The 27,005-nt window shown below is 34.9% G+C and overlaps 1 protein-coding gene across 1 annotated transcript; it reads left to right on the top strand.

Annotated features, from left to right (window-relative positions):
• Positions 1 to 636: 636 nt before the first annotated feature.
• Positions 637 to 26,054, top strand: LOC129261704 (L-threonine 3-dehydrogenase-like). Its single transcript, XM_064099945.1, has 7 exons — positions 637 to 1,293; positions 4,529 to 4,691; positions 6,735 to 6,944; positions 14,637 to 14,769; positions 19,717 to 19,766; positions 20,850 to 20,994; positions 21,759 to 26,054. Exons 1-7 carry the CDS (start codon positions 1,100 to 1,102, stop codon positions 21,944 to 21,946), a joined length of 1,083 nt encoding a protein of 360 aa, XP_063956015.1. The 5' UTR covers positions 637 to 1,099; the 3' UTR covers positions 21,947 to 26,054.
• The last annotated feature ends 951 nt before the right edge of the window (positions 26,055 to 27,005 follow it).

Below are 27,005 nucleotides of genomic sequence, written 5' to 3'. Positions count from 1 at the left end.
ACGCTCCGGCGCCCCTGACTAAAACGCTGAGTGCCAACCTAAAATATTTTTGCAGATAACTTAATGGCGATGTCCACCCCAACAAAAAGCTTTTCTGAATAAAAAGAGAAAATAAACCAAACGAGTGTTAAAATTTCATCAAAATCGGATGTAAAATAAGGAAGATTTTAAAGTTTAGCGTAATTTCATAATTATATACATCTTGGTTTATATGCAAATGAAAGAACAGATAATAACATCACACACTCACCATTTCCTTTGTATTTCAGGTTTATCATAATATTTCCTTATTATAGCGTGAAAGATAGTTTGATTCGTCCCTGAGCATGTAACATAACCACCGCATAATTAACCATTGTCGTCCTTATCTTTTCATCATCATCATCATCATCATCACCACCACCACCACCAGCATCATCATCATCACCACCACCACCACCACCACCACCAGCATCATCATCATCATCATCATCATCTTCATCATCATCATCATCATCATCATCATCATCTTCATCATCATCATCATCATCATCGCATCGTACATCATGAATGAACTAGCTATGCCCACCCCCTTCTTTCCCGCTCCACCCGGCCCAGCTCCGCCCCCCCCCCCCTCCCCCTTGAGCTGAGTTTGTCGGTACATCAAAGCTAAGAATAATACGGGGGCGTGGCTGACCGGTGATTTCCCAATCGATCGATCCTAGCCTTATTATTTTCTCAAGGTATTTTCTTTTCTTGAAATTAGAGTAGAAATGGCGATTTGTCCTTATCTTCTACCCTCATAAAAATTAACTATTTTGAATAAACGAATTATACTTCTAAGTTGGTCTATCATTTAATCAAATCCGAAATTACGAGGTATGAATATTTTCTTCATCAACTTTCAAGTTCATGCTTTCAAATTAATAACGACTTGGAATTGACTATTATTTATTAATCGTTGTTCGCGTTCGGAGCTCGGAGCTGAGTTGAGCAATTAGGAAATCACGGTGATCAACAGATTGCTAAGCCAAGTGGTATACTACATACATGCACTGGAGTTTGGCCACTGTGTGAGCGTGAGCGGTAAGGTAACATCCCGTACGCCAGACGTTCCCCGATGATGGCAGACGGGGAGCACGTATGTCACCGAGTGGTGTTTCTTGGAGCTGGTAGGAGCCCGTCGATCCTCACTGAAACTATCTCTCTTCCCGAGTTAAAACCAGGAGAAGTTTTAGCCAAAGTGCGTCTTGCAACAATATGTTCCTCAGATCTGCATACCATCCACGGGAAAAGAAAGGCGGATATCCCGTGGTAAGAATTAGTAAGATTGATTGAATTTGGAATATATTGATTGTGTATTGTCAGGATTGTGTGGATTTGAAATTGAATTTGGAAGTTGCACACTGGTCACTGCCAGTGACACATAATTAATTCTGGGTAAAAAAAGGGATAATATTGACTAGGTCTATTGTTGTTATTTTGGAATAGAACATGATAATGATTGTGTATTCATTGTGCGAATTTGAAAATTGCACAGACTGGATAACTTTAGCCTAGGGCCTTTTACTTAGGGGAGTTCCTTTCGCGACTGCCACCCAAAGTGAAAAAAACGTATTACGTTAGGGTGGCTATTGCAAAATGAACTCTTTCCAAATTCTGAATGTATAATGTGTTATTTTGGAAATAGTAATTGACAATGATTGTGTGAATTTGAAATTGAAATTTATTATAAATTTGAAATTTGCACACTGAATGAATTCTGATGGGATGTTATTGATTATTGTTATTTAGACATTTCTTTGAATTCATTCCTTAATTGGTTCACTGTTAATTGGAAATTAGTAACAGCAGATTCATAGACAAAAAGCTTCAGTTTTGTCAAAAGATCAGAAAAAAGAACAAAAATTTTGAATTTTTATATCTTTTTGTATCATCAGTGACATTTGAAATTGTATCACTTCAAAGCATTTTAGTACACCTTGATTAAGTTTTTTTTCTTCTTAAAATATGGGAAATTACATTTGGTAATTGACTAATGAAAATGAACAAAAACACAGAAAAATGTATCAGCAAATTAGATTGACTATTTCATAATCTGTTTTGTTTTTAAGTTTATCTATCTAAAGGGAATCCTCGTGGTGATAAGTAAGTTATTTTCATGATCATTTTTTCAAGCAGCAAAATTAAAGGAAAATTCCCTTGAAATTTTGATGAAAATCTGTCAAAGAATATAAAGTTGTGAATTTTTCAAATTTTGATTTGGCGACGTCACAGATGAGCAGCTCATCCACATACATGGCATGTGATAGTACTCAAAATGCCATTTTCTTAATAATAATAATAATAGTGATTATCTTTATTGAGCGCATACACCGTCCAGAGACGCTCATGGCGCTATAGCGCAGCAACAGTTCCTTTGGATATAAATATTTTATACGAACAACTACAAATTATAGATGGTGGGGCCTGGAGCCCTCCTGCTTGCTTCGCCGTTCACCAATAATTTAAGATGTACCTTAAAACTTTTAATGCAGCAAATTGACTGAGGAAGTTGATTCGACAACTTGGCCGCAGCATGTGAGAAGGACTACATGTATCTCCTAAGAATAAAATATGAATTAATATTGTGATTTTATTTGTGCGGTTGATCATCAGAAACATTGTTTCATAGCCCCTTCTATTAGAAAAATCTTTTTATTCATCAAAGTCCATTACAAAAAGAATGGAATTTAAAAAAAAAAAAAAAAAAAAAAAAAAAAATATTACATGCTATATGGGGGAGCTACTAGTGTAGGCCTATGACATAAAAAATTATGACAGAAGCGGTGGAGCAAAGTTGAAAGTGGTGGGGGGGGGCAAAGGGAAAAAGTGCACCTTTTGTTTCCAAAAGGGCACTATCTTAAAAACATGGCCGTATGCAGAAATTTTTCACGGGGGGGGGGGCAGCACGCGTAAAATTTTTGGAAAAAACTCGAAAGCAAGGGAGGGAAGTGACCGAGCTTATCATTGAGGTACGACGTGCTTTTGCATTTTGTTAAGTGAAATTGATGGATTTTGTGCATACTTTTGGTGAATTTTGTGAAAATCTGCAATGAAACAATGTGAGTTTTCAACAACAAAAAAATTGGGGGTGGGGGGTTACTACCCCCTACTGCATATGGCTTATACTCATGAAACTTATTGGCACGTAGGAATATTTTTGTGGGGGGGGGGCACTTTTCTTAGGTAAAAAGGGGCACTGATACAAGAAAGGGCACCTACAATGTATAAGAAGGCAAGGGAGCACTTGCTCAGACTAAAACTGGTCCTTCTCAGGTGAAAGGGGCACAGAACACATTTGCAAGGGGCACTTTTCTTGGGTAAAAGGGGCACTGATACAAGAAAGGGCACTTGCTAACACATAAAACAGGTCCTTCTCAGGTGAAAAGGGCACACACGTCCATGAGGGGCATTTTTTTGGGAAAATATTGGCACTTATACGAGAAAGGGCACTTGCTTACACCTAAAATGGGTCCTCTTCTGATGAAAGGGGCACAGTACATGTTCGTGAGGGGGCATTTTCTTGCATAATAAAGGGCACTTTTTCAGTGCTTCAAAAAGTGGGGGGCCCTGTGCCCCCCCCCCCCCAGGATCGCCGCCCCTAAATTATGAGTTTTGAAAATCCATCTCTTGTGCTGTGGTGGATTTTCAAAGACTTTCACCAATTTTTTGTAACAGACTTTTCTGCATTTTTAAAAAACCAGTTTAATATCGCAAGGCTAAACTTCCCCTTTAACAAACTTAAAAAACATAAATGGATTGTGAAACAGTAAATGCTGTATCACATTTCATGGGAGGCAAGTTTATACTGGTGACAAGTAGGCCTTTATCACTGGCGATCAAAGGGGGGGGGGGCACAGCCGGCCTGTACCACCCCCCCCCCCCCATTTAAGAGCCATAATCAAAATTTGCAATGTAAATATACCGCTTTTACCCAAGTGTGCCCCCCTTCTTTTGCTTTTGAAAGTGAGGAAATTTTTTTTTTGCTTTTCAAATTTTTATCGGAAAAATGTGCCCCCCCCCCCTTTGGAAAATCCCGGATCCGCTCCTGGCCTTTATACACACAAACATGCAACACCTACATTAAAAGAGCACAGTGAGGCACATTTTCTAGGTTTCTGCTCTAACCTAATATAAAAATAAAGTTTCAATATATAATGTAAAAACATATGCTTTCTTGAAACAAAATAATTTTTGTTCATGGGCTCACACACCCATAATGTGCCTTCACCTGTATTGTCGTTCAATTAAAATAAACTGGTCACCAAATATTTTGCCTTACTTTTTTTTTTATTTAGCATTGGCTATTTTGTTATGCATTGTCATAGAAATATAATCAAGATATCATTTATATTTGGTAATGAAGTTGCAGTGTGAAGTGAAGTGATATGATATTGAATTTAAAATATCATACACCTGTAGCTGAAGGATATTGAAAATTTGTTTGCGTTTTTCAATAAACACAGTTATTAAAACTTACCATTTTTTTTCCTACTTTGACTTTCAGTGCACTTGGACATGAAGGAGTATTGGAGGTCGTTGCTCACAACAGAGGTAGTGAAAGTGGGCTGGAAGTGGGACAGAGGATAACTTTCACTGTCGTTGATGTCTGTCATAATTGTAGGAGATGCCAGGCTGGTCTTCCTCAAAAGTGTTTCTCATTTTTTAAGGTATGTACTTTGAGAGTGAAATTATGTATTTTTATTATTAGTATTATGCATTGTTCTGAGGCACCATAAAGATACAAAATGAGATATGCATGTAACACGCCTGGTGGCAAAAAACCCAAACCTTTTTAACCCCCTCCTCCCGTAGAGGGTGGAGAAATATTGGGAATAAAGAAAATAAGGCAATGACAATTACAAAGAATAAGAAGAAGTTATTAAAGAGGGGGTCAAAAGGTGACAGACTCAAGTAATTTTAAGAGACTTACATTGTTAATCAAACAATATAATTTTTATGATTGCATTGAGTCTCCCATTTAGTAGTGTTTTAGGCTGGCTCATCTTGTAAATGTCCAAATCCAGTTTGAAGTCATGTATATACAGTGGTGCTAAAAAAAGTTAGTGAATCCCACCCAAAAATGAACATAGTGATCAAATTCTCCCAGCTTTTAGATATTCAATTGTGAGGTCAGGTGATAAAATAATATTACATTCAATAAAGTTGTTTCTCTGGGCTCGCCAGACATTGTAGAGTTGTTGTCTAAGTATGTTCATCACTCAGCATGAAGGAGTGCATTTTCTTGTGGGGTTCATTAACTTTTTAGTACCAACATACGTGCACGTCATCTTCTGTGGGGGATTATTTGCTGACCCTTGACTTTGTGGAAAGCACTGGAAATACACATGTAATAGAGTCCTCTTTGGGGAAAGCAAACTCAATACCAGTGAGAAATTCTTCAGCCAAGACTGTTTAAACTCATAACCAATAATAAGTCACCCCAAAATAATTTTGATATTTCCATTGAACGTACTCGAAAGAGCACAAAAGCTTTAAAATGAGGTATTACCTGTCAAATTGACCATCAATAACCAACACAATTACTTGGTTGAATGTACATGTAAAAGGAATTGAGTGAGAGATTCCAAGAATACAGAGAAAACAAGGTTTGAAGTTCAGGGTTCACTCAAGCATGAGATGTGCACACTTGTGCCATCTCAATGAAACTTCCAGGCAGTCTGGCAAAAAAACAGTGTCAAGAAACTCTTGTATCTTGTCTTCTTTTCTACTTTATGACTTCAAATCTTTGACAGTATGAAGAGAAGTGCTACTCTTCGAGAAGCTAATTTTCATATTTTTACATAAATTTTGAAGACCAAAGTATTTTTCTTTTAGCTTTCTAGAAATAACCTTTCCTGGCAACTTATTGTTGAATTATATGGGATGGCAGATCACGGCCTCGGGCAGCTGTCAGGATAGGGAAAGTGAGATAATGACGTATCTTTTTAAGGCAATTTCCAGTGGAATTACATAACGTCTACTGGTCATGAATCTTGTTCTATTTGATGGTAATTGACATCTGAGTGGTGTCATCTAGCTTCCTCATGAAATTTGATGACAGTGCACCTTTAAAGCTATTAAAAAGAATTATTAATGGAAAAAGTCATGTGGACAAGCAGTATTCTGAAATCATTAAAATTGAGCAGTCTAAGATGATCTTTGAAGGTTTCCATGGTGGAGAGAATATTGGAGATTTTTTTTACGGTAAACACCGTATGTATGTAGTCCTGAAAAGAACTGGTTGTTATTCTTTCTTGATTATATGTTAGCTCTGAAAAGAACTGTTTACGACGTTTCGACCAGCGTGTTCTGGTCGTCATTCCTGATGACGACCAGAACACGCTGGTCGAAACGTAAACAGTTCTTTTCAGAGCTTCGACCAGCGTGTTCTGGTCGTCATTCCTGATGACAACCAGGACACGCTGGTCGAAACGTAAACAGTTCTTTTCAGAGCTAACATATAATCAAGAAAGAATAACAAACAGTCCTTTTCAGGACTACATACATGGTGTTTACCGTAACAATCTCCAATATTGAGCAGTCTAGTGTCAAAACAATTGACATTCATTAAGAATTTCATTCATTTTGTAATTAGTTCTCCTCAAGATGACTATTATCATACGTTATCAAGGTCATACCTATTATGAAGACATGTAGCCTGCAGAAGATAACACAATCTGTTTTTTGTTTTTCATATCTGTCTCTATCAGTATGGCCACAGTCAGATCACCAGTGAGAGAAGTTTGAGTGGTTGCTATGCAACCCACATAGTCTTGCATCCAGGGACCTGCATTTTTCCGATTCCTGATCACATCACGGACAAGATGGCTGCTCCAATAAACTGTTCTCTCGCTACCATGGTGAATGCTGTTTCATCTTTCTCACACCGAGATGCAAGCTCCCAGTCCGTCCTTTTACAGGTAAAAAAAAATGATTCTATGACATTTGCTCCGGCGACAATTGCTCCAATGGAAAATCTGCATGTTAAGCCAATCATAAAACCCAACCTCAAGCACTAAATAAACCCTAATCCTGATCTTAACATTATTCTGAACTAAAACTCTATTTCAATCCCAACCCTTTGCCCTCTGAGATATTAAGACAGAAACAAATGTTGTAGGTACATATTTGATGTGTCAACAAAAAATGTGGTGTTCACATTTTTGTCACCTTTCATTCTTTGTTCCTTTATGGGGCACAATGTACCTTATAATCACAGTAGTATGAAATAATCGAGTACAATACCAATATCAGGGTTACAGTTCATTTGATCATATATGAGTTTTACTCATCATTAATATATGTAAATCTTTTATTCCTTTGTGTGTCTAAAAAAAGACCTTGAATATCGAGATTAACCCCAAAGAGAGCATTGGTTACAATTTCTAGATCAAGCAGATCCACACAAACAGCACAAGCTATTGAAATTGACCTTTCCATGTTCAGGGACCAGTTTAATGATCTTGAGGCTGATTTGAATGATTGAAACTTGCCACCATAATCAAAGTATTTGTCTCAGACCAGTTTGTCTACTAACCATTAGGTCAAGTGGCCATTCACAATTTGGTCCAGTTCCCATTTAGGCCACATGTATATACCCATATACACCACTTTAGTCTATATGAATAGATTAATTGATGATTCAAATATGAATAAAATTAGTAAGTTAACAAAGTAGCCATCTGAGAAATAGACTTAAAAAAAAGTATTAACAAAACTAAAAAAGAAAAAAAAAACCCAGCCCAAGTAAGTGTTAGACAAACTTGATACCTTAGACAGTCTGAGAAGAAGACCAACTGCTTGTTTGTAGACCAAGTGGCTGGGATTATTTTCATATATTAGGAGCTTTTTTCGGGCACCGTCTTTCAAACAGTTACAATTGATCCAATCAACCACAACTATGGAAAGCCAGCAATGACAACATCCAAACTGTTGTATGTTTGTTCAAAATATTTTCTAGATATGATGTATATTCATACATTCATCTTTCTCTTGAAAATTCAGCGCACTTCTCTTTGTTTGCAAAGGACATTGTGCAAATTTCCTGTAGATAAAGTTATGCAGTTGATGGATATCCATATAGTTGAGGTTGATCAGATCAATTGTAACTCTTTGTAAGATGGGGCCCAGACATTGCATGATCTGAAATCATACTTGGCTAACATGTTACCGTTCTACATCAGAGGAAGAAAATCTGATATTTATAGACAATGATCAGGAAAAACTCAAATTCTCTTAAAGGTCAAGTTCACCCCAGAAAAATTTTGATTTGAATAAATAGAGAAAATCAAACAAGCATAACGCTGAGAATTTCATCAAAATTGGATGTAAAATAAGAAAGTTATGACATTTTAAAGTTTCGCATAATATTTTTACAAAACAGTAATATGCACAACCAGGGGCGGATCCAAAGGGGGGGGTACATTTTTCGGAGGACAATTTTGACAAGCCAAAAAAAAAAAAAAAAAAAATGTTTCTATCCGAAATTTAAGGATATTAATAGTACCAAAAAAAAATTGACAAGCAAAAAAAAAGTTTTCAGTTTTCACTTTCAAAAGAGGGGGCACACCTCTGTTTTAATGGAATTTTAACATTACAAATTTTAATTTTGCTTCTCAAAGGCCCGAGCCCCCCCCCCCCCCCTGGATCCGCCAGAGTGCACAACTCAGTGACATGCAAATGATACAGACGATGATGTCCCCCACTCACTATTTTATTTTATTGTTGAATTATACAATATTTCATAAGGACAAACTTGACTGAACTACATATTAAACAATGCTAATTCCACATGTTCAGGGAGGAATTAATCGTTGTTTCACTTGACAATGAGGAGAATATTAGAATATTTCATATAATAAAATACAAAAGAAATAGTGAGTGGATGACGTCATCAGTCTCCTCATTTGCATACCGATCAGGATATGCATCTGTTTTGTGAATTTAAAGGAAACCAAAACCCAAGAAGAGAAGCAATCTTATTGGAAATAGTAAAATGAGAGGAACAATTAAAAAAAAAAGTTTCATCAAAATTGGTTATGAAATATTAAGCAAGTTATGGACGTTTAAAAAGTCTTGTACTTTATTTGGGATCCTCAAATTGGCAAACGTGCTTCAAAATTGCTGATTTTGTGGACAACTCTCCATTTGTTTTGTACATACAGTTTCAGATTTTCCTCATTATCTTTCATATTGCATCTTGCCTCCTTCTGAGCACAACATATGTCATGGGAAAATATATATCACACCAAATATGTCAAGGTCAGGAGGAGATAATGTGAAAAATGTAAAATTTTACTCTTTCCAATAAGATTGTTTCACTTCTTGGGTTTTGGTTTCCTTTAAAGCGAAATTCCTAAAATGTCTTAACTTTCTTATTTTACATCCGATTTTGATGAAATTTTCAGTGTTAGCCTATACTTGTCGGATTTTCCTCTTTTTATTGACATTTTTTTTTGTGGGGGTGGACTTATCCTTTAATTGCTTTCCCATTTAAGATAATCCTTAAAGGACAAGTCCATCCCAACAAAATGTTGATTTGAAAGAGAAAAATCCAACCAGCATAACACTAAAAATTTCATCAAAATCTGATATTGAGTTATTTGTTAAACTGCAAAGCGCCTTTGGAAAACAGTTATGCAAACTGAACAGGCCTACCCTGCAGTATAAAATAAAGAAAACCAATAGATAAATGATAAATAAATAAATGTAAAATAAGAAAGCTATGACATTTTAAAGTTTTGCTTTATATAGATTTCACAAAACAGTTACATGTACATGTACATATGCACATCCAAGTCAGTATGCAAATGAGAAGACTGATGACGCCATCCACAGATCCACTCACTATTTCTTTTGTGTTTTATTATATAATGTATGAAATATGAAATATCTTCTAATTTTCTCCTCAATGTCAACTGAAACAACAACTAATTCCTCCCTGAACCTGTGAAATTAGCATTGTTTAATACTATATGGTTTAGTCAAGTTGGTCCTTATTGTCAAATATGCAAAAAATGAAATATTGCATAATTCAAACAATAAAAAACAAAAGAAATAGTGAGTGAGGGACATCATCAACTGTCTAATTTGCATGTCACTGAGATGTGCATATCACTGTTTTGTGAAAAATGAGCGAAACTTTATACATGTAAGATGTCATAACTTCCTTATTTTACATCGATTTTGATAAAATTTTCAGCATTATGCTAGTTTGATTTTTTCTCTTTTTATCCAAATCAACATTTTTCTGGGGTGGACTTGACCTTTTAGTTTCCAATGTAAATTATCAGTCACTGTTCCGAGATTCCCTGAAGTCTTCATTATTTCACATCTTATAGTTGAAATGCTTGACTGTTAAGGGATGATCTTTCTAATTACGGTAATGTAGTTTTCCCTGAGGGAACTTGATTGATGTGATATTTTAATTGGCTTTATTTGGAAAGCTCCCTTCAGGATTGATGATATTTGCATCATTTTCATGCATTAGACTCACAAATCATGTAACAATTTAGCTTTTATTTTAAAGCATTCTTATCATGATGATAATGATTATGACATACATGTACAAGAATAGTGTAATGATGATGATGGATGATGATTAACTATAATAATAGAAATATTAATAACATTTATAAAAATGGCAAACAGCATAGGAAATGCACAAGGGTGACAGGCGATTTCACCCTCAAGACAGCCCAGATCACCCCTAAATTCCTCCAAAATGCATGCTTTTGGGGAGCAATCATCAGGGGGGGGGGGGGGAGCAGCCACTCAACTACATGTATATTACTGTACACATGTGCAACCAAAAACATGTAAAAAGGGTACTTTTTGTCGGTCATGCTACATCACGCACATCACAGGTTTAGGGTGTCAAAAAGGCCAAAATCGGGCAAAAAGGGTATAATTTTCATGGGTTATACTTTTTTACATGTAAAGGGCAAAATTGTTGAAAATGGATGCAAAAATACTGGAATAGGGTATATATTTGATCAATGGATAAAACTTGTTTAGGGTGAGATTGTAAAACCTGTGGTCGCATGTGTGTACAGCTGAATGGCCCCCCTGGGGTGATCATTCTTTATGGGGTGCGTTTATCCGCCACTTTTTCACCCTAGAATCATGATCTGAATCATGATTCAAATCATGATTCTGCAGAATCACGATTGCGTTTAGTCGAAATTGAATATAATCATGATTAGAATCACAAACATGAAACACGAAAAAAGGGGCGTTTGGAAAGACGTTTCTGCAGAATCACGTACGAAAATGTTCGAATAAACGATATCGTGATTTGAATCATGATTATATGACCTCACTGTGTCGTCGGGCTACGGCTTTCGGTTTGACTCTTGCTTATGCTCATTGTATGTACATGATTACTCTGCATGCATTTCTTGTCATGTTCAAGTTCTGTGTTGGTCTTCGCATCGTCCACTACTTTTCATTTTTTGGTCATGTCTTCAACTTCAAGTTCTAGTAAATGAATTAACTGGAGACAATGATGAGTATAGAGTGTCAATATTAAATTGGATCTACGCTGAAATTCACTTCCGAACACCATTTTGGATTAACTAACAAGATGAATAGAAGCATGTGGACCTTATATGATAGAAGTAAACAAAATTAGGTTGAATTCTGGAAGCAAAAGATTTTTCGAGAGCCGAAACACGTGCGAAAAACTTCCTCTGTCAAACTGCGCACTAGTGATGCGCACTGGATTGGCCCGAATCTGAGGAGAAACAGCATTGGAATGACGGTCGTCTAAACGCTGATTCTGTGATATCGTGATTCATGTTTGTGTTTTGAATCATGATTCAAATCATGATTCAAATCATGATTCTGGCTTGAGGTCGCATAAACGCAGCCCTAGAGTCACCCCAAGATCTGTCTCAACAATATTTGAGATTAATAGAAAATCAGTATTCTAACTAGGACAGAATAATAACATTTGCCTTTTCTGCGTTTATTGCTTGTAACCCCTAAAAAGTAGCCCTTAAAATGATAGAAATAGCCCCCACACTTCCACAGTTGCCTGAATGTAGAAAAAGGTAGCCCCTTTAAAAAATTAAAATTATTTCCTAACCTGATGAAAAAATAAATAATAACAGATGCATTGGAAAGAAAGACCTTCAGATCATACACATACAGCAGGTATGTACATGTACATGTAGTTATGTCCTTTACCTGGCAACCACATAATTCTCATTGTTACTTATTGTATTTGTTCTCTATGCATTATAGATTGGCAAACTGAATAATAATACTATAACAACAAAATTTATGATAATGAAGATGAAAATATTATTTGGTAATATGAAGGTAGAGATAATTTGCAAAGCAATAACTTCATCATGTGTTTTGAAAAATCAAAGGACAAGTCCACCCACACCAAAATTTTATTTGAATAAAAAGAGAAAAATCAAACCAGCATAACACTGAAAATTTCATCAAAATCGGATGTAAAATATGACATTTAAAAGTTTTGCTTATTTTCACAAAACAGTTATATTCACATCCTAGTCGGTATGCAAATGAGATTTCTATTGTATTTCATTATATGAAATATGATGTATTCTAATTTCCTCCTCGTTGGCATGTGAAACAATTTTTATTTCTCCCTGAACATGTGGGATTACCATTGTTATAAGATTTTATGGTTCAGTCAAATTGGTCCTCATTGTCAAATCTGTAAAAATTAAAATATTGTATTATTCAGAGAGTAAAAAGTAAATAGTGAGTGAGGGCCATCATCTACTTTCTTATTTGCATGTCACTGAGTTGTGCATTTTATAACGTATGTAATTTTTGAAAAACAAGCGAAACTTTAAAATGTCATACATGTAACTTTCTTATTTTACATCCGATATTGATGAAATTTTCAGCATTCTGCTTGTACGATTTTTCTCTATTGATTAAAAAACAATATTTTTCTGGGGTGGACTTGACCTTTAATAATGAAAGACTCCATCACATGTGGCCAAGTGTATTTAGAGTATAGTGTTCCAATACATGGTATACTCCTGTGTTGTCATAAGATTTCAGTCATGAGTGAAAATATCAGGTGCCTAGTATTCAATTTTATTTTCTCATGTAAATTCTTGTCCATTGAAGCAGGTGGTCTTGATTATTTCAATAATACTCAACATATTTTAGAGGTGCATGAAAGACAAATTCTTCAGCTGAGTATTAAACAATTTTGATATTTTTTTCTATAAGGGAAAAGAAATATTTATGTTTTGATCAAAATCAGATCTTTCAAAATACAATTTTTTTCTCAACCTTTCCAGATGTTCTTCTTAATTCATCTAAGAATATTATTCTTCCCTTTGCTTTTTTGACATCCAGATTACAGTTTTGTTTTCGAGTGATGCTGTATCTGTATGTACATGTACTTGTGGAACTTAAACATTTCCATCAAATCTTCCATGCCTAGATAAAGGGAATTATGATTTTATATTGTAAACATCCAAGAAGCTTTGACATTGTTTTTTCCTTATGCCTCAGAAGCTTGGCAGCTATCACTTATTTAAAAGGCACGCATGTAACATTGTTTCCATGGTAACTAGAAGTCAATATGTATGTACGTTAGCCAGTGCTCATGATACGATTGTTTTTGTACATGTATTTCTGGGGCAAAAATGTTCAAATACCAAAGAAGGTAGGCGGATTGACGTCACAGCTGTGTTCTGTCTTGAAAATGCACTTTAGAGAAACATTCGTAAATTACAAAAATACAATACTATTAAAATTTATCGTCGCCTTGTCACTTTCTTATCCTATTTTGAGCCAGATCATTACATGTAGGTTTAAGAAAGGTAATTGGGTTTCATATTCGTAGAAGATCATGGTCAGAACTAAGGAATATGAAAGGTCAAAAACAAATGAAACAAAAACCTGTGCCTGAAGTAAAAAATCTGGAAGTCATTGTAAGAAGTAGATTTTGATACGTCAGTATTATATTGATAACTTTCACTGCTGATTGTTATAGTTATGAGACAGTCCTTCTGTTCTCTCTCTCTCCCTCTATCTCTCCCCTCGCTCTTTAATTCTCTTACTTACAAAAATGCTCTCCCTCTTATATGCCTTTTCATTGCCCTTCTCTCTCGTTCTCCCCTCTTTTATCTTTTAGGTCTACTTGGTGTCTATGGATGTGCTGTCTTTAACAATGTACTGCCCCTTCTCACAGTCCCCCAAGCCGAAGTCGATCTCATTCACCCACTTCCCTGATTTCATAAATAAAAACAAGTTAATAATCAATTTACAATTATCCAATTGTTCCCTAGGGAGTGGGTCTACTTGGTGTCTATGGATGTGCTGTCTTTAACAATGTACTGCCCCTTCTCACAGTCCCCCAAGCCGAAGTCGATCTCATTCACCCACTTCCCTGATTTCATAAATAAAAACAAGTTACATAATCAATTCACAATTATCCAATTCTTCCCCAGGGAGTGGGTCTACTTTGTGTGTATGGATGTGCTGTCTTTCACAATGTACTGCCCCTTCTCACAGTCCCCCAAGCCGAAGTCGATCTCATTCACCCACTTCCCTGATTTCATAAATAAAAACAAGTTACATAATAAATTTACAATTATCCAATTGTTCCCCAGGGAGCGGGTCTACTAGGTGTGTATGGATGTGCTCTTCTTCACAGTCTTGGCTTCGGAAGGGTGTATGTCAGTGATGTAGATGGGAAGAGACTGAGTACCATTCCCCTGTTTGGAGGGACCCCCATCGTAGCAGGTAGGAATACGCTCTAATTGATAGTCAGTGATTGTACATGCCTAGATGCATTTTCAGTCGCAATGCATTATGGGACATAATTCTAGTTCACAGAGAAGCAAGTGAAATGTTTCAATTTCCTATTGTAATTTTATAACATTTCCAAAACCATTCTTCAGCCTATAATAGCCTTGTAAAATGTCCATAGCCATTGTATCTTGTCTCAAGGAGAGATCCTAATTTGATGGTTACCATGCCAATGGATGGAGCTTCCTAAAGACAATTAACCTATGTTGTTGTCGCTCGGTAGATCAGTATCATGAAATTGGAGAATAATTGCTGCTCAATTTATAGTAAAAATAACTGTGCATGAGTGTGACAGGGCAGGAAAATGCAAAATTATTAAAGGGATGGTCCAGGCTGGAGATATTGATATCTCAATAAATAGAGTAAAAATCACAGAGCAAAATGCTGAAAATTTGATCAAATCGGGTAACAAATAACAAAGTGTAATATTGAATTTTAAAGATTTGCATTATTCTGGTGAAACAGTTCTAGGCATGTCTTTATGAATATTCATTAGGTGGGCTGATGTCATATCCCCACTTGTTCTTTTGTATATTATTACATGAAATTGGGTTTATTCAAACATTTTCTACCAAGAACTAAAACAAGTGGATTGACAACTGATTAAGTACATTAGTTATTTATTGCTGCAACTTATTTTATCATAATGGAGACACATCATTTACACATGTATGAAAAAATGAAACATTTATGATTTCATATATTAACATAAGAAAAAGGAAAGTGGGGATGTGACATCATCAGCCCACCTGAATGGTCATGACCATGTGCATATAGCTATTTTCACAAAATATTGATAAACTTTAAAATTCAATAACTTTGTTATTTGTTATTCGATTTTGATGAAATTTTCAGCATTTTGCTCTGTGAATTTTCAGTCTGGACCATCCCTTTAATTTAAATTTGTGTTTTTTGATTGACAACAAGACCATAGTGCATCAGCAATATATTGTACACTTCAGTTTGTATTATGAGTCGACCTGATTGACAACGTAACAATTAGTTTGTCTTTATTTTGCACAGAATATCTTGTTCTCCATATTATGTTGGATAATTGGGTTTCCTCCAAACACAGGGGGAGGGGGGGCTGTTACATGTATGTGCCTCTGTGAAAAAAAATAAGGTAATAATTTAGTGAATCTGACTTGTATAACTGCTCACTTTTAACAAAAATTTGGTGTTGTAAAATGGTATGAGTGTGATATAATATGTCTGATCTGTAACAAGGAGTGATGTGATGATATTCGAAGAAAGAAAAGAAGAGGAAGGAGGAGTTAAGAATGAGGAGGAGAAGGAGAAAAAGAATAAGGAGGAGGAGGAAGAGGAAGGAGAAGAAGAAGGAGGAGGAGGAGGAGAAGAAGAACAAGAACAAGAAGAAGAAAAGGAGGAGGCGGAGGACTTGAATGACAACACAGTGTAGATGGTGACAGCGATGTTGTTTCATGATTTTCAAAATTAGAATTAACACCAACATTTTCAGGCTGATAGACAAAAATGCATTTTACCTTTTATACAAAGAAAAATTACAATTTTACCTGGCTATAACATGGTATATATTATGAGTAATATGATGATAATAGAAGGAAAAAAAAGGAGAAGAGGAAGGAGGAGGAGGAGATAAGAAGAAGGAGAAGAAGAAGAAGGAGGGGGAGGATATGAATGACAACACAGTGTAGATGGTGACAGCGATGTTGTTTCATGATTTTCAACATTAGAATTAATAACACCAACATTTTCAGGCTGAATGCATTTTACCTTTTATACAAAGAAATATTACAATTTCACTTGGCTCTTGAAAACCCCTCTCGTTTCATCTTGAGTGATCAAATAAAAGGTGAAATATTGACAGAATATTCCATGCGCCCGAATGAATCAACGCAGTTCACTGGTATGGAAAGTGATAGCAAATATTTCCAATTGATCAGCTTTTCTCTTATTTATTCAGTGCTCGCATAAAACATGAACTACAGTTTACTTAAGTCTCTGGAGTAACTATTCAATATGTCTTACAATGAGATTCCCAACTCAGTTGTAATATTAGCATTTGGTGACTTTTTCTCAAGTTTTTTTTTTTTAAGGGAAGTTTCTGATACAAATTATGTGATATGTCCCCAGCAGAGTTCCTCTCATATTCTTTCAATTAGAATCTCTATTTATTTTTAATTTAAAGTGTAATGTAAATAAAAAAAAAATGAATATATTAAGTTTCAGTTGCATCCTCCTGTATACATCGTTTAATTATATGACTATAATTATATGAGCTAATTTGTATGGAATAATTGTTTATTAGTAGGGATAGTGATTTTCCTTTTAAAAAAATGCCTTTTCTATTTCTAAAAACCTGTAATTGCGTTTCACATTTGAAAAATGGAAATTCCACTTGTCATGGAAAATTAATACGTCAGCAGAGACATAATTGAATTATTGAATTCTGTTTTCCTAAGGTAAAGACTTTTCACACTAAAAGTAACGGGAAACAAAACAGATTTTCTGTTTAGAATTTATACCAGTAAACAGAAAATCACTGTCCCTCTATAAGACTGCTTTATGCCTCGAATACTATATGAGGCAAAACAATCAACTCCGCAATACAGTACATTTTGGAGCTGAAATTTTTTTTTTGTATAAATAAACTGGTAGTACATATATGTATAATTGTGAAAATACAAATTTCCTGTTAAGTAAGAGAGAATAACAGAGTAAAAATAAAAAAGAATATTGGGGTTAACTTCATAATTCATTTGTGCGGTCATGTAGACTTAATAGAAACCTTCAGAATCTAGCAGTGACGTAAATCCTCTTTTATGGAATCTTCCCTATTGACTTCAGAGGACACTGTCAAAATCGATCATTTCACTACAGTCGTATATTTTCTGTTTTGGGGTATATTTATGAAAGTAGAGCTATTTTAACTCTTTATGATTTTCCATTGCTGAAATGCAATTGTGATACTCCCCAAGCAATATTTCATGTTCGCTGAGCATGCAAATTTCATGGAAACGTTTACAATGAAAGGGGAGTCGCGTGTTGGCAACAATGACGTCGGTCTAACATGAAATGGAATAATTCTATTCAGAGTTGGAATGAATCCAGTGAAATCAAGAAAAGAGAGAGAGAGAGAGTTAATCAAGTGGCATGGATAATAAAAGCCTCTGTGTGAGTTGTATTAAAATCATCTTTGTCGACTTTTGTGTGAATGAGAAAAGAGAGACAAAATACAGTATATATATTTTTTTCATTTGAAAGTTATTAAAGAAGGAGAGAGAGAAGAAGCAAGGATACCGAGAGAGGGATGGGGCTGATGGGCGATGCTTTGAGCTATAAAATATATGATTTAAACAGATAAAGAAAAATCATACAAACAAAACGCTAAAAATTTGATCAAAATCGTACAAGGAATAACAAAGTTACAGCATTTTTAAGATTTGCACTATTCTGGTGAAGCAGTTCTTGGCATGTCTTCGGGAATATTCAATGAGCAAATTTATGATGTCACATCCCCACTTGTTCTTATGTATTTTATTATATGAAATGGATTTATTCAAATTTTTTCTACCAAGAACTGAAAAAATTGGATTGATAACTGAAACAATATGAGTTCATGTTATAAAATAAGAAAAAGGAAAGTGGGGATGTGACATCATCAGTCCACCTAATGAATATTCATGATGACATGCATATTACTATTTTCACGGACCGAGAGAAGGGTATGTGTGGGATAGAAAGGCATGATATTGAGAGAGGTGTAATCAATTGCAGAAGGGATATAATGACTCCAATTTTGCATGCCTTTCTGTGTTCTAATATGTATGATTTATAATGTTTTTACTTTGTATATTTTTATCACTTGTTTATACATGTTTTGTTTTTATCCTTTAGGGCCCCTTTTGATACCAGCTTTTGCTGAAAGGGCACCCTATTGAAATAGTGTTTAATAAATAAATAAATGAATAAATAAATAAATAGATAAATAAAGGGGTGGTGAGGTAGGAAAAAGTGTGGGAGTGTAAGGGAAAATGATTGGAGGAGTAGGGAAGAGGGCGAAGTGGGATGTGTGATTGATTGAAAGAGGAATAGTGAGTGCAGGAGGGGCTACAGAGGGATTTGACTGCAGATTGGGAGAGAGTATAGGTGAGAGAGGGGTGTGGATGGGACAAAGTGGGGAGCAGAACTAGAGGTGTGATTGGTAGGGTGAGGGATATGAGAGGATTAGTGAAAGGATGAGATCATGGGATGGGGGGTGATAGGCTAGAGAGATCAAGATAGGGGTGTGGGTGGGATATAGACGTAGGCCATGTTAGAGATGTAATTGATTTGGAGAGGAACGTAGAAGGTTGTGGGAGGTAGGAGTGAGGGAGTTTGGGTGGGATAAGGAAGTTGAAGCAATTAAAGGGGAAGGAGAGGGAGGGTGAAGCGTGAGCCAACTAAAATTGCAGGATTTTTTTCTTCACTTTTTTTACTTAAAAAGGAAAGAATATAGAATTACACCCCATGTTTAAGGCCTTATTGTCACAAAACTTCCCATGTGAAGGTTTTATTTTAAAGCAGCACCATTATTGAACTTCAGTTTATACCCCTGTACACATTGTATTGTTAGTAGCTTCTGATATCATTGCATCTGATTGTTGGCTCAGAACAATTAATAAGTAAAAACTAAATCTTAATCGCTATTTCTTTCATGAGTACTCCTACATGTCTGTATGACTTTCAGGGGAGGTGGGTTTTTTTCCTGGAAACAACATGGTAACAATTTTTGCTCTGCTCTGCATACTCTTGGAATGTGAATTATCTCATGATTTACTCTATTGCAGGTAGAGACATTGTTGTTCCACACTTCTTTATTTATTTACTTCATTATTTATTTTTATGATCATTACCCAGGAGATGAATCTGCATGCTTCAAGGAGGATGAACTGGATATCGTGATAGAGGTAAGAAGTAGTGAAAATCATTGCATGTACTAGGCTCGGGTAATTTCACTCCTGACATGCTAAAAGAAGCCTTGGATTTTTTTTTTTTAAATCGTCCTGGAAATTGATGGATGGATGGATGGACTGATTGATTGGCTGATTAATTGATTGGCTCATTTATTCATTCATTAATTCCTTCATTCACTTATTCATTCATTAATTCCTTCATTCACTTATTCATTCATTCATTTATTCATTCATTCATTCATTCATTCATTCACTTATTCATTCATTTATTCACTTATTCATTCATCCATTCACTCATTCATCCATTCCATTCATTTATATATTTTTTTTTTACTTTTACAAAAGAGGGCATGATTAATGACCACCAAATTTTGTGATATTTCCTTACCTATATTGATTACAATTATCTGCCCATCCAACAATTTCAATGTTCATTACTATTGATAAACTTTGAGAACAGACCCTTTTCGTTTATGAATTCCAAAAAAGAAGTCCAGGATAGGTCAACAATGCATAAGTTTCACTGGTCCTAGTATTTGGAATACTTGTCTCTCCAGCAACATGTTTTCATGTCCTTCAGTAAAAACATTTAAAAATAAGCTAAAAAGCTATTTAGTTTCTGTATGACATCCACGTTTGCAAAGCAGTCTGAGAGTAGAACTAATCAGTGTTATTTTATATTGTTAAAGCACCATGTTTAATTAGAAAATGACTATAAAAATGCTACAATGTGTGTATAAATGAATAAACAAATCATTGAATAAATTAATGATCGAATAAATGAATGAATCATACAACATGCAAAAAATTAATTTAGAAAAATGTGTTAATTGAATAAATGAATAATTGAATGAATGAGTATTAAGTGAATGAATGAATGAATGAAGTTATACATGTACATAATGCATGATAAATACATACATGTAATTGAATAAATGAATGAATATATGAAAATAAAAACTGAATGGATGGGAATGAATGATTCAATCAATCCATAATTGAACACATGAATGAATTAATTTATGAATGAATAATTAAGTCAGATGAATACTATAACTTTCTTTCACTTTATAATAGGTATGTGGAGTTAGTGGCATCATTAAATCTGGTATACAGCTTCTCAAGCCAGGCGGAATCTACGTCCTAGTTGGACTTGTACACCCAGACTCTTATATGAATATAACAGCTGAAGCTATCATTAGAAAATGCCTTACTATAAAAGGTGGGTATAATATAAGTGCTGGAAAGTGCATTAAGTTGATTTGTCATATAAATTGAAAAAAAATAAATGAAATCTGAGTTTGTTATGGTTTCATTTGGTTTGAAATATCCATTTATGTGATAGCATGGTGATAGATAGGAAGACTTCTTTTTTTCTTACAGGCCTGCATGGATTTTTTTTTTTTGGGGGGGGGAGGGGGGGTAACACAGTTTTAACACTTTTAGCACTGATCTTTAGATTTACAGTTTCTCCCTGTGGAAGATACAAGTAAAACTTGAATGGATAGATAAAAGTAACGGTTCTTTGGAACTCTGGTATTTTTATGATATAAATTTGTTTTATTGAACAAGACCCAGAACTTCCCAATCACAACATACCTAGCATGAATTACAGGAAGAGATAATAATGATAAATAATATTTAGTTTTTGTAAAGTGCATATCATGTACCATACTAGCATTTAACATTTCTGGGTGCTTCAAAGGTCTTGGATATTATCACTCTCATTTTGGCCCGGCAAGTCTTTTACAGGACACAAGCATTTCAAGTAATATATTCCTGCCAGGTACCCATTTTCCTCGCCTGGGTTAAGTGCATGTACAATGTGGCTGGGGTTCAAACCCATGGCCCTCTGTTTCAAGCCCGGTGACTGGTCCACTGAGCCCCAATGCTCCACAATGTATTGGGTTTTTACATCTTCCAGCAGCTTTACGTTTATTTGAAATTCTTAATTGTAGATAACTTTATAAATATTTCTACCTTCAGGTATCCATAACTATGCCCCCGAGCACCTAGAGAAGGCGGTAGCATTCATGTCAAAGTTCAGCAGGAAGTACCCATTTGAAGAGATTGTTGGAGTCGTCTACCCGATATCCGACTACGAGACTGCCTTTCAGAAAGCAAGAGAAGGGTCATTTAGACGAGTGGGTTTGGACCCAAGTTTGCACTTATAATTCAGTCATTCATTGAAGGCCAATGCTGGGTCATTCAGACTCGATGGTTTTGGACCCAAGTTTACATTCATAACTTAATCATTCATTGAAGGCTTATGCTGGGTCATTCAGACTCGATGGTTTTGGACCCAAGTTTACATTCATAACTTAATCATTCATTGAAGGCTAATGCTGGGTCATTCAGACTCGATGGTTTTGGACCCAAGTTTACATTCATAACTTAATCATTCATTGAAGGCTAATGCTGGGTCATTCAGACTCGATGGTTTTGGACCCAAGTTTACATTAATAACTTAATCATTCTTTGAAGGCTAATGCTGGGTCATTCAGACTCGATGGTTTTGGACCCAAGTTTACTCCCATCACTTGACTGTTCATTGAAGGCCAAGGCTAGGTCATTCAGATGAGTAGATTTGGACCAATGTTTACAATCATTTAATATCTGAATGAATTTTATGCCTGGTTCATTCGGACAAGTGAGTTTGAACACAAGGTTATGCTCATAAGATAATTATGATTATAGAATATGTGTCAATTCATGCAGAGTTTCAGACAATGCAGTTTGGAGCCAAGCTTATAATCTTAACTTAGTAAATTAACCAATAGAAAAAAAAAACTTCTTTTATACCGACTGTTGATTTGATAGGAGAGTCTGTAAAATTAAGGCAATTTTCTCTAGCTTACACTTGTAATCTGTTTGATGCAAGTAAGGAGAACCTTACCACTTTCCAGTAAGATTTCTGATGAAAAATTCTGTTTATGCAGCTGCTATGTAAATAAGCCTATATTATTTTTAGAGTCTAGCTTTCAGGGTAGTATATGATGAGAATGTGTGAAAAATATATAACATATTAAAAATTGGTGTATACATTTTATATGTGTAATGATAATAATGATAACATTTTGGATTAAAGGTGCTTAATATTGTTGTTTTTTGTTTGTGACCATCGAATACCATCATATTTCTAACAATCGCATAATTTGCTTTCAGACGTCATGCAAGTGCTCTTTCTACTCTACAGTACACTGATACTAAGTTCATGAGGACTTTCAAATGTTCTTTCACATTTTCATTATTGAGCATATGGTTGAATTCACATAATCAATAACACTAGAGTATCAAAGTGTAAGTGTCCCTCAAACATCAATGTGAAATGTTGAATATCACAATTCCCCTTGTGGATTTGGTTGCTTTAGCATGTAGGAAGAAGTACTGCAGATATCCGGGCCCAGTAATATATATAGCTTAGAGATCGATCACTGATTTCTATGATTGATTGCATTCATTTGATTATTGTGTATGATCAGTTGTAAAAGTCAGCCCTACAATCAATTGCTAAGTTATATGTTACGGGCCCCCAGATGATTTGAATAAAATCATTTTTTTATATATGTCCATCTTATGAAATATTATTTTTCTTAATATCAGTATGCAGAATGTGGTTATTTTATATATATACTAGTGTAGGCTTAGTCCTAATTCTATTCTATTTGTTTTTATGATTATACCTAACATATGATGCATGCACAAACTTTTTATACTGTATGTCTGACTCAGTACTTAAATCATTGACATTTTTGGTAAGCATATAATTTGCATCGTTTTGATCAGTCGCTTTATACCTATAGGGTGTGTGAATTATACCATCGGTCGGAAGGATTCCTTAAATCATTGATGATTTTCTGTTGATCAAATTTGTGCAATATATGAGATGTGTGAAGAAGGTGCCTCATCCAGTTATGTTGTATACAAAATGAAATAGAAATATGACAGGAATATAATTCTATCTTTGCCTCGACTTCTATGCACTCGCCTGTATGATAAATTGAGAAACACAATACTTAATACTTCATACAATTATGCAAAGTGAGTCAGAAAAAAATACATCTCACAAATCACCAATTTGATGCAGAAAAAAATTCATAAACATGTATGTCCTGAATAATTTGATACCATTTTGATAGGGTATATGCTTATGCACCAGTTGGGTAATCAGTCAGTATTCCTTGCTTTGTTGTGTACCTCAATTTGGGTCAAAGTATTAAGGAACGAATACAACATTGCTGAATCCGGATGTCAATGAAATTCAAAACGGAAAAGAACTGCAGAAAAATTCACTGTAAATCCATATGTCCATGAGGTCAAAACCTAATTAGAGTTGCAATAAAATTCATAGCAAACTACATTTTAATTAAACGAAATATTAGTATTGTTATTAAACGTATTTGAATATAAATCTGAAATTGAAAATGCATGTTGCATTGAAGTTATATAGCATTTCATGTACTTGTAGTATTATGATGTCATGGACGTATTGATTCTTTCAACTTGTTCAGAGTAGTCATGCTTTACTTTGACACACATCAAAGCTTATATCACAGCAAGGAATACCTCTAGATTAGCCAAGCTTAAACACATACTGCATCAAAAATGATATCTAATTATTTGAGATAATATACTCTATCCGGACATATGTAATATCTTTGTGTTCATGATGTAGTTTTTAATTAAATAGGCAATATCTTTAAGAGTAAAGGTTCATGCGATTTGCTTGGCATAGAAAACATTTCTCAAAGACAGGGGTGTGGTCTTTCACCGCTTCTCTCATACAGTAATTTATACACTGTAACTTTTATTACACTCATGCACTAATATATATGTGGGTTTATTGCATTTTAAAAAATTGTTCTGTCCATTCCACACACCGTTTTTACTCCGTCTCAAATATTGTGAATGTAGATTATAAATGCGTATCTTTATAGGGTTTACGAATGATATTTGAATCATATTGATTTGTATATACAGTATATCTAGGAAGCAAATGATCAAATATAATGATGATATATATATACCATATATACAATAAGTGTATATAGAAATATATTTTTAATTAACATTTAATTGAGATATTAAGCTTTATGAGAATTTTATGATGTATAAGAATTCAGATAGTCTTGTGCCAAAATATACAAAAAAGTGACCATATTATAGTTTTTATTTATTTGTTTAGTTTACATTCACTTCCTTGGCCTGGTAGCACAATGCTGTTTGATTGATCTTATGTTTGATTTCTTTGATTAATTTCTATGATTAATAGTCAACTTACATAATAGCAAGGAGCTTTCATAGTCAATGCAATCAGGTGCTAAAGTCAGTCCCACAGTCAATCCACAAGCTTTGTGTTACCGAGCCAAGATATGGTCATACATGGAAAAGTTTTCCTGGAATGTGTTAATGTCCAAGATTATGTTAATTGAGTGAGAGAGAGTGGACAAAATGCAAGTTTTTTGTTTGGTTTTAAGTTGAAAATTGAAGGATCTGACCTACTCTTTTTGATGGAGTTGTGTGAAAACTTGCAATAGAAAATTAGGCTTTGAAAATTTCTGCCATCAGCATCACTACCACCTACCACTATATTTTGGCAGCACCTCCCACATCACCATAATCATCACCATCACCATCATAGTCATCATCATCATCATCATAGTCATCATCATCATCATCATCATCATCATCATCATCATCATCACCACCATCATCATCACCATCGTCATAGTCATCATCACCATCAGGACTGATCACCATCATCATCACCACCATCATCATCACCATATTCATCATTATCATCATCATCATCATAATCATCATCACCATCATCATCATAGTCATCATCACCATCATCATAATCATCATCACCATCATCATCATCATCATTACCACCATCATCGCCATCATCTCCTCTTAGGATTATGTCTAATTACATTCCTTATACATTCACAACAATGACGGATGCCTCATAATTTTGAAATAAATATTTGATGTAAATATTCAAATTGTAAAATTAACATCTATATGATAAAATATATTTGTTTCTGCCTTGACTTTACTTCAGTGTTTATACCATAGTATAGTCTATGATATACAGTATATATTACTTCTTTTAGACATCTATAGTAACAGTACTGTCAGCTCTTTCTCAATTTCTATTTTTGTATTATCATGCCAGTGAGAAGCAGAATTTAGTAAATTTTATAGCATTACAATGTATGTATATCAGATTACTAATACTCATATTACCATTAAAACTAGATGCAATATATGCATAAACAGTGGTCTAAATTCCGTCTTTTATTTCAGTGAGAAATATTTCATTCTCTGGTCTGTAAGCGCACCATGGTCTCCCTATCGGCCCGACTTCCAATTCTTCAATCCGGTAATCTAAAGATCCTGATAACAAGACTTGTGGGGCTATAGTTGGAAGACGACATCTCAGCAAGGAGACTGGATAGCAACCATTTTGTGAGGGCCAGGGTTTGCTTAATTGCTCTGGGATTTCTTAATTTAATAAATATTTGGGGCTACCAGTCAAATTTCTTTAATAATTTTCCAATTTGTTCTGTAAAAAAAAAAAAGAGAGAGAGAAAGAGAGAAAGATATCAAAACCAATTTCTTGTTCATGAATATTTTAGTTGGTATGGGCACAAGGAATCCTACATGAAAATGTTTGCATGTTTTTTTGCTTTTTTTAATACTGGGTCTGTTTTTGTGGTGGCCATATCGTATCTGGGGAAAAAGGAGAGGGGAAAGATAAAAGAGAAAAAGGATAGAGAAGGAGCTGGAGGGGAGAGGGAAATGAAAAGAATGAGGAATGGAGGGAACTAGAAAACAAGGAGAAAGGTGTTGGGGGCAGAAAATGAAGGTGAAAATGATGAGAAGAAAAAGAGGGAAAGGGAGAGAAATTGAGATGAGAAGCTTAAAAAAGAAGATGGAGACAAAATAAGACGGGGAAAGAAGTGAGAAAGAGACATAAAATAACGAAAAGGGGGGGGGGGCGAGAAAGAGAAGGGGGAAGAAAAACTGACAGAAAAAGAAGGAGAGAGAAAGATGAGCAAATTAAACGAAAGGGAGGAAAGGGGAAATGGCAACATTTGACCTTGATTGTTTAGTTCAATATGAAGGGCGGGATCGTTTTCCAAAACAGTTATTTATTCTTTCTTTATGTTATTTTCTTCCACTAAAGATTGAAGTATAAAAAATAAAAGTTAGAAAGGGTAGCCC

Source organism: Lytechinus pictus, chromosome 5, assembly GCF_037042905.1.
Source record: "Lytechinus pictus isolate F3 Inbred chromosome 5, Lp3.0, whole genome shotgun sequence".
Lineage (NCBI taxonomy): Eukaryota > Metazoa > Echinodermata > Echinoidea > Temnopleuroida > Toxopneustidae > Lytechinus > Lytechinus pictus.
This window is presented reverse-complemented; position numbering and strand designations above follow the sequence as displayed.

Bases quoted from the DNA above. Each gene is read 5' to 3' on its own strand.
- LOC129261704 (XM_064099945.1), top strand. From the start codon at position 1,100: ATGATGGCAGACGGGGAGCACGTATGTCACCGAGTGGTGTTTCTTGGA. The intron at 6,945-14,636 runs GTAAAAAAAAAT...ATTGTTCCCCAG, and splicing joins CCCAGTCCGTCCTTTTACAG to GGAGCGGGTCTACTAGGTGT. The intron at 14,770-19,716 runs GTAGGAATACGC...ATCATTACCCAG, and splicing joins AGGGACCCCCATCGTAGCAG to GAGATGAATCTGCATGCTTC.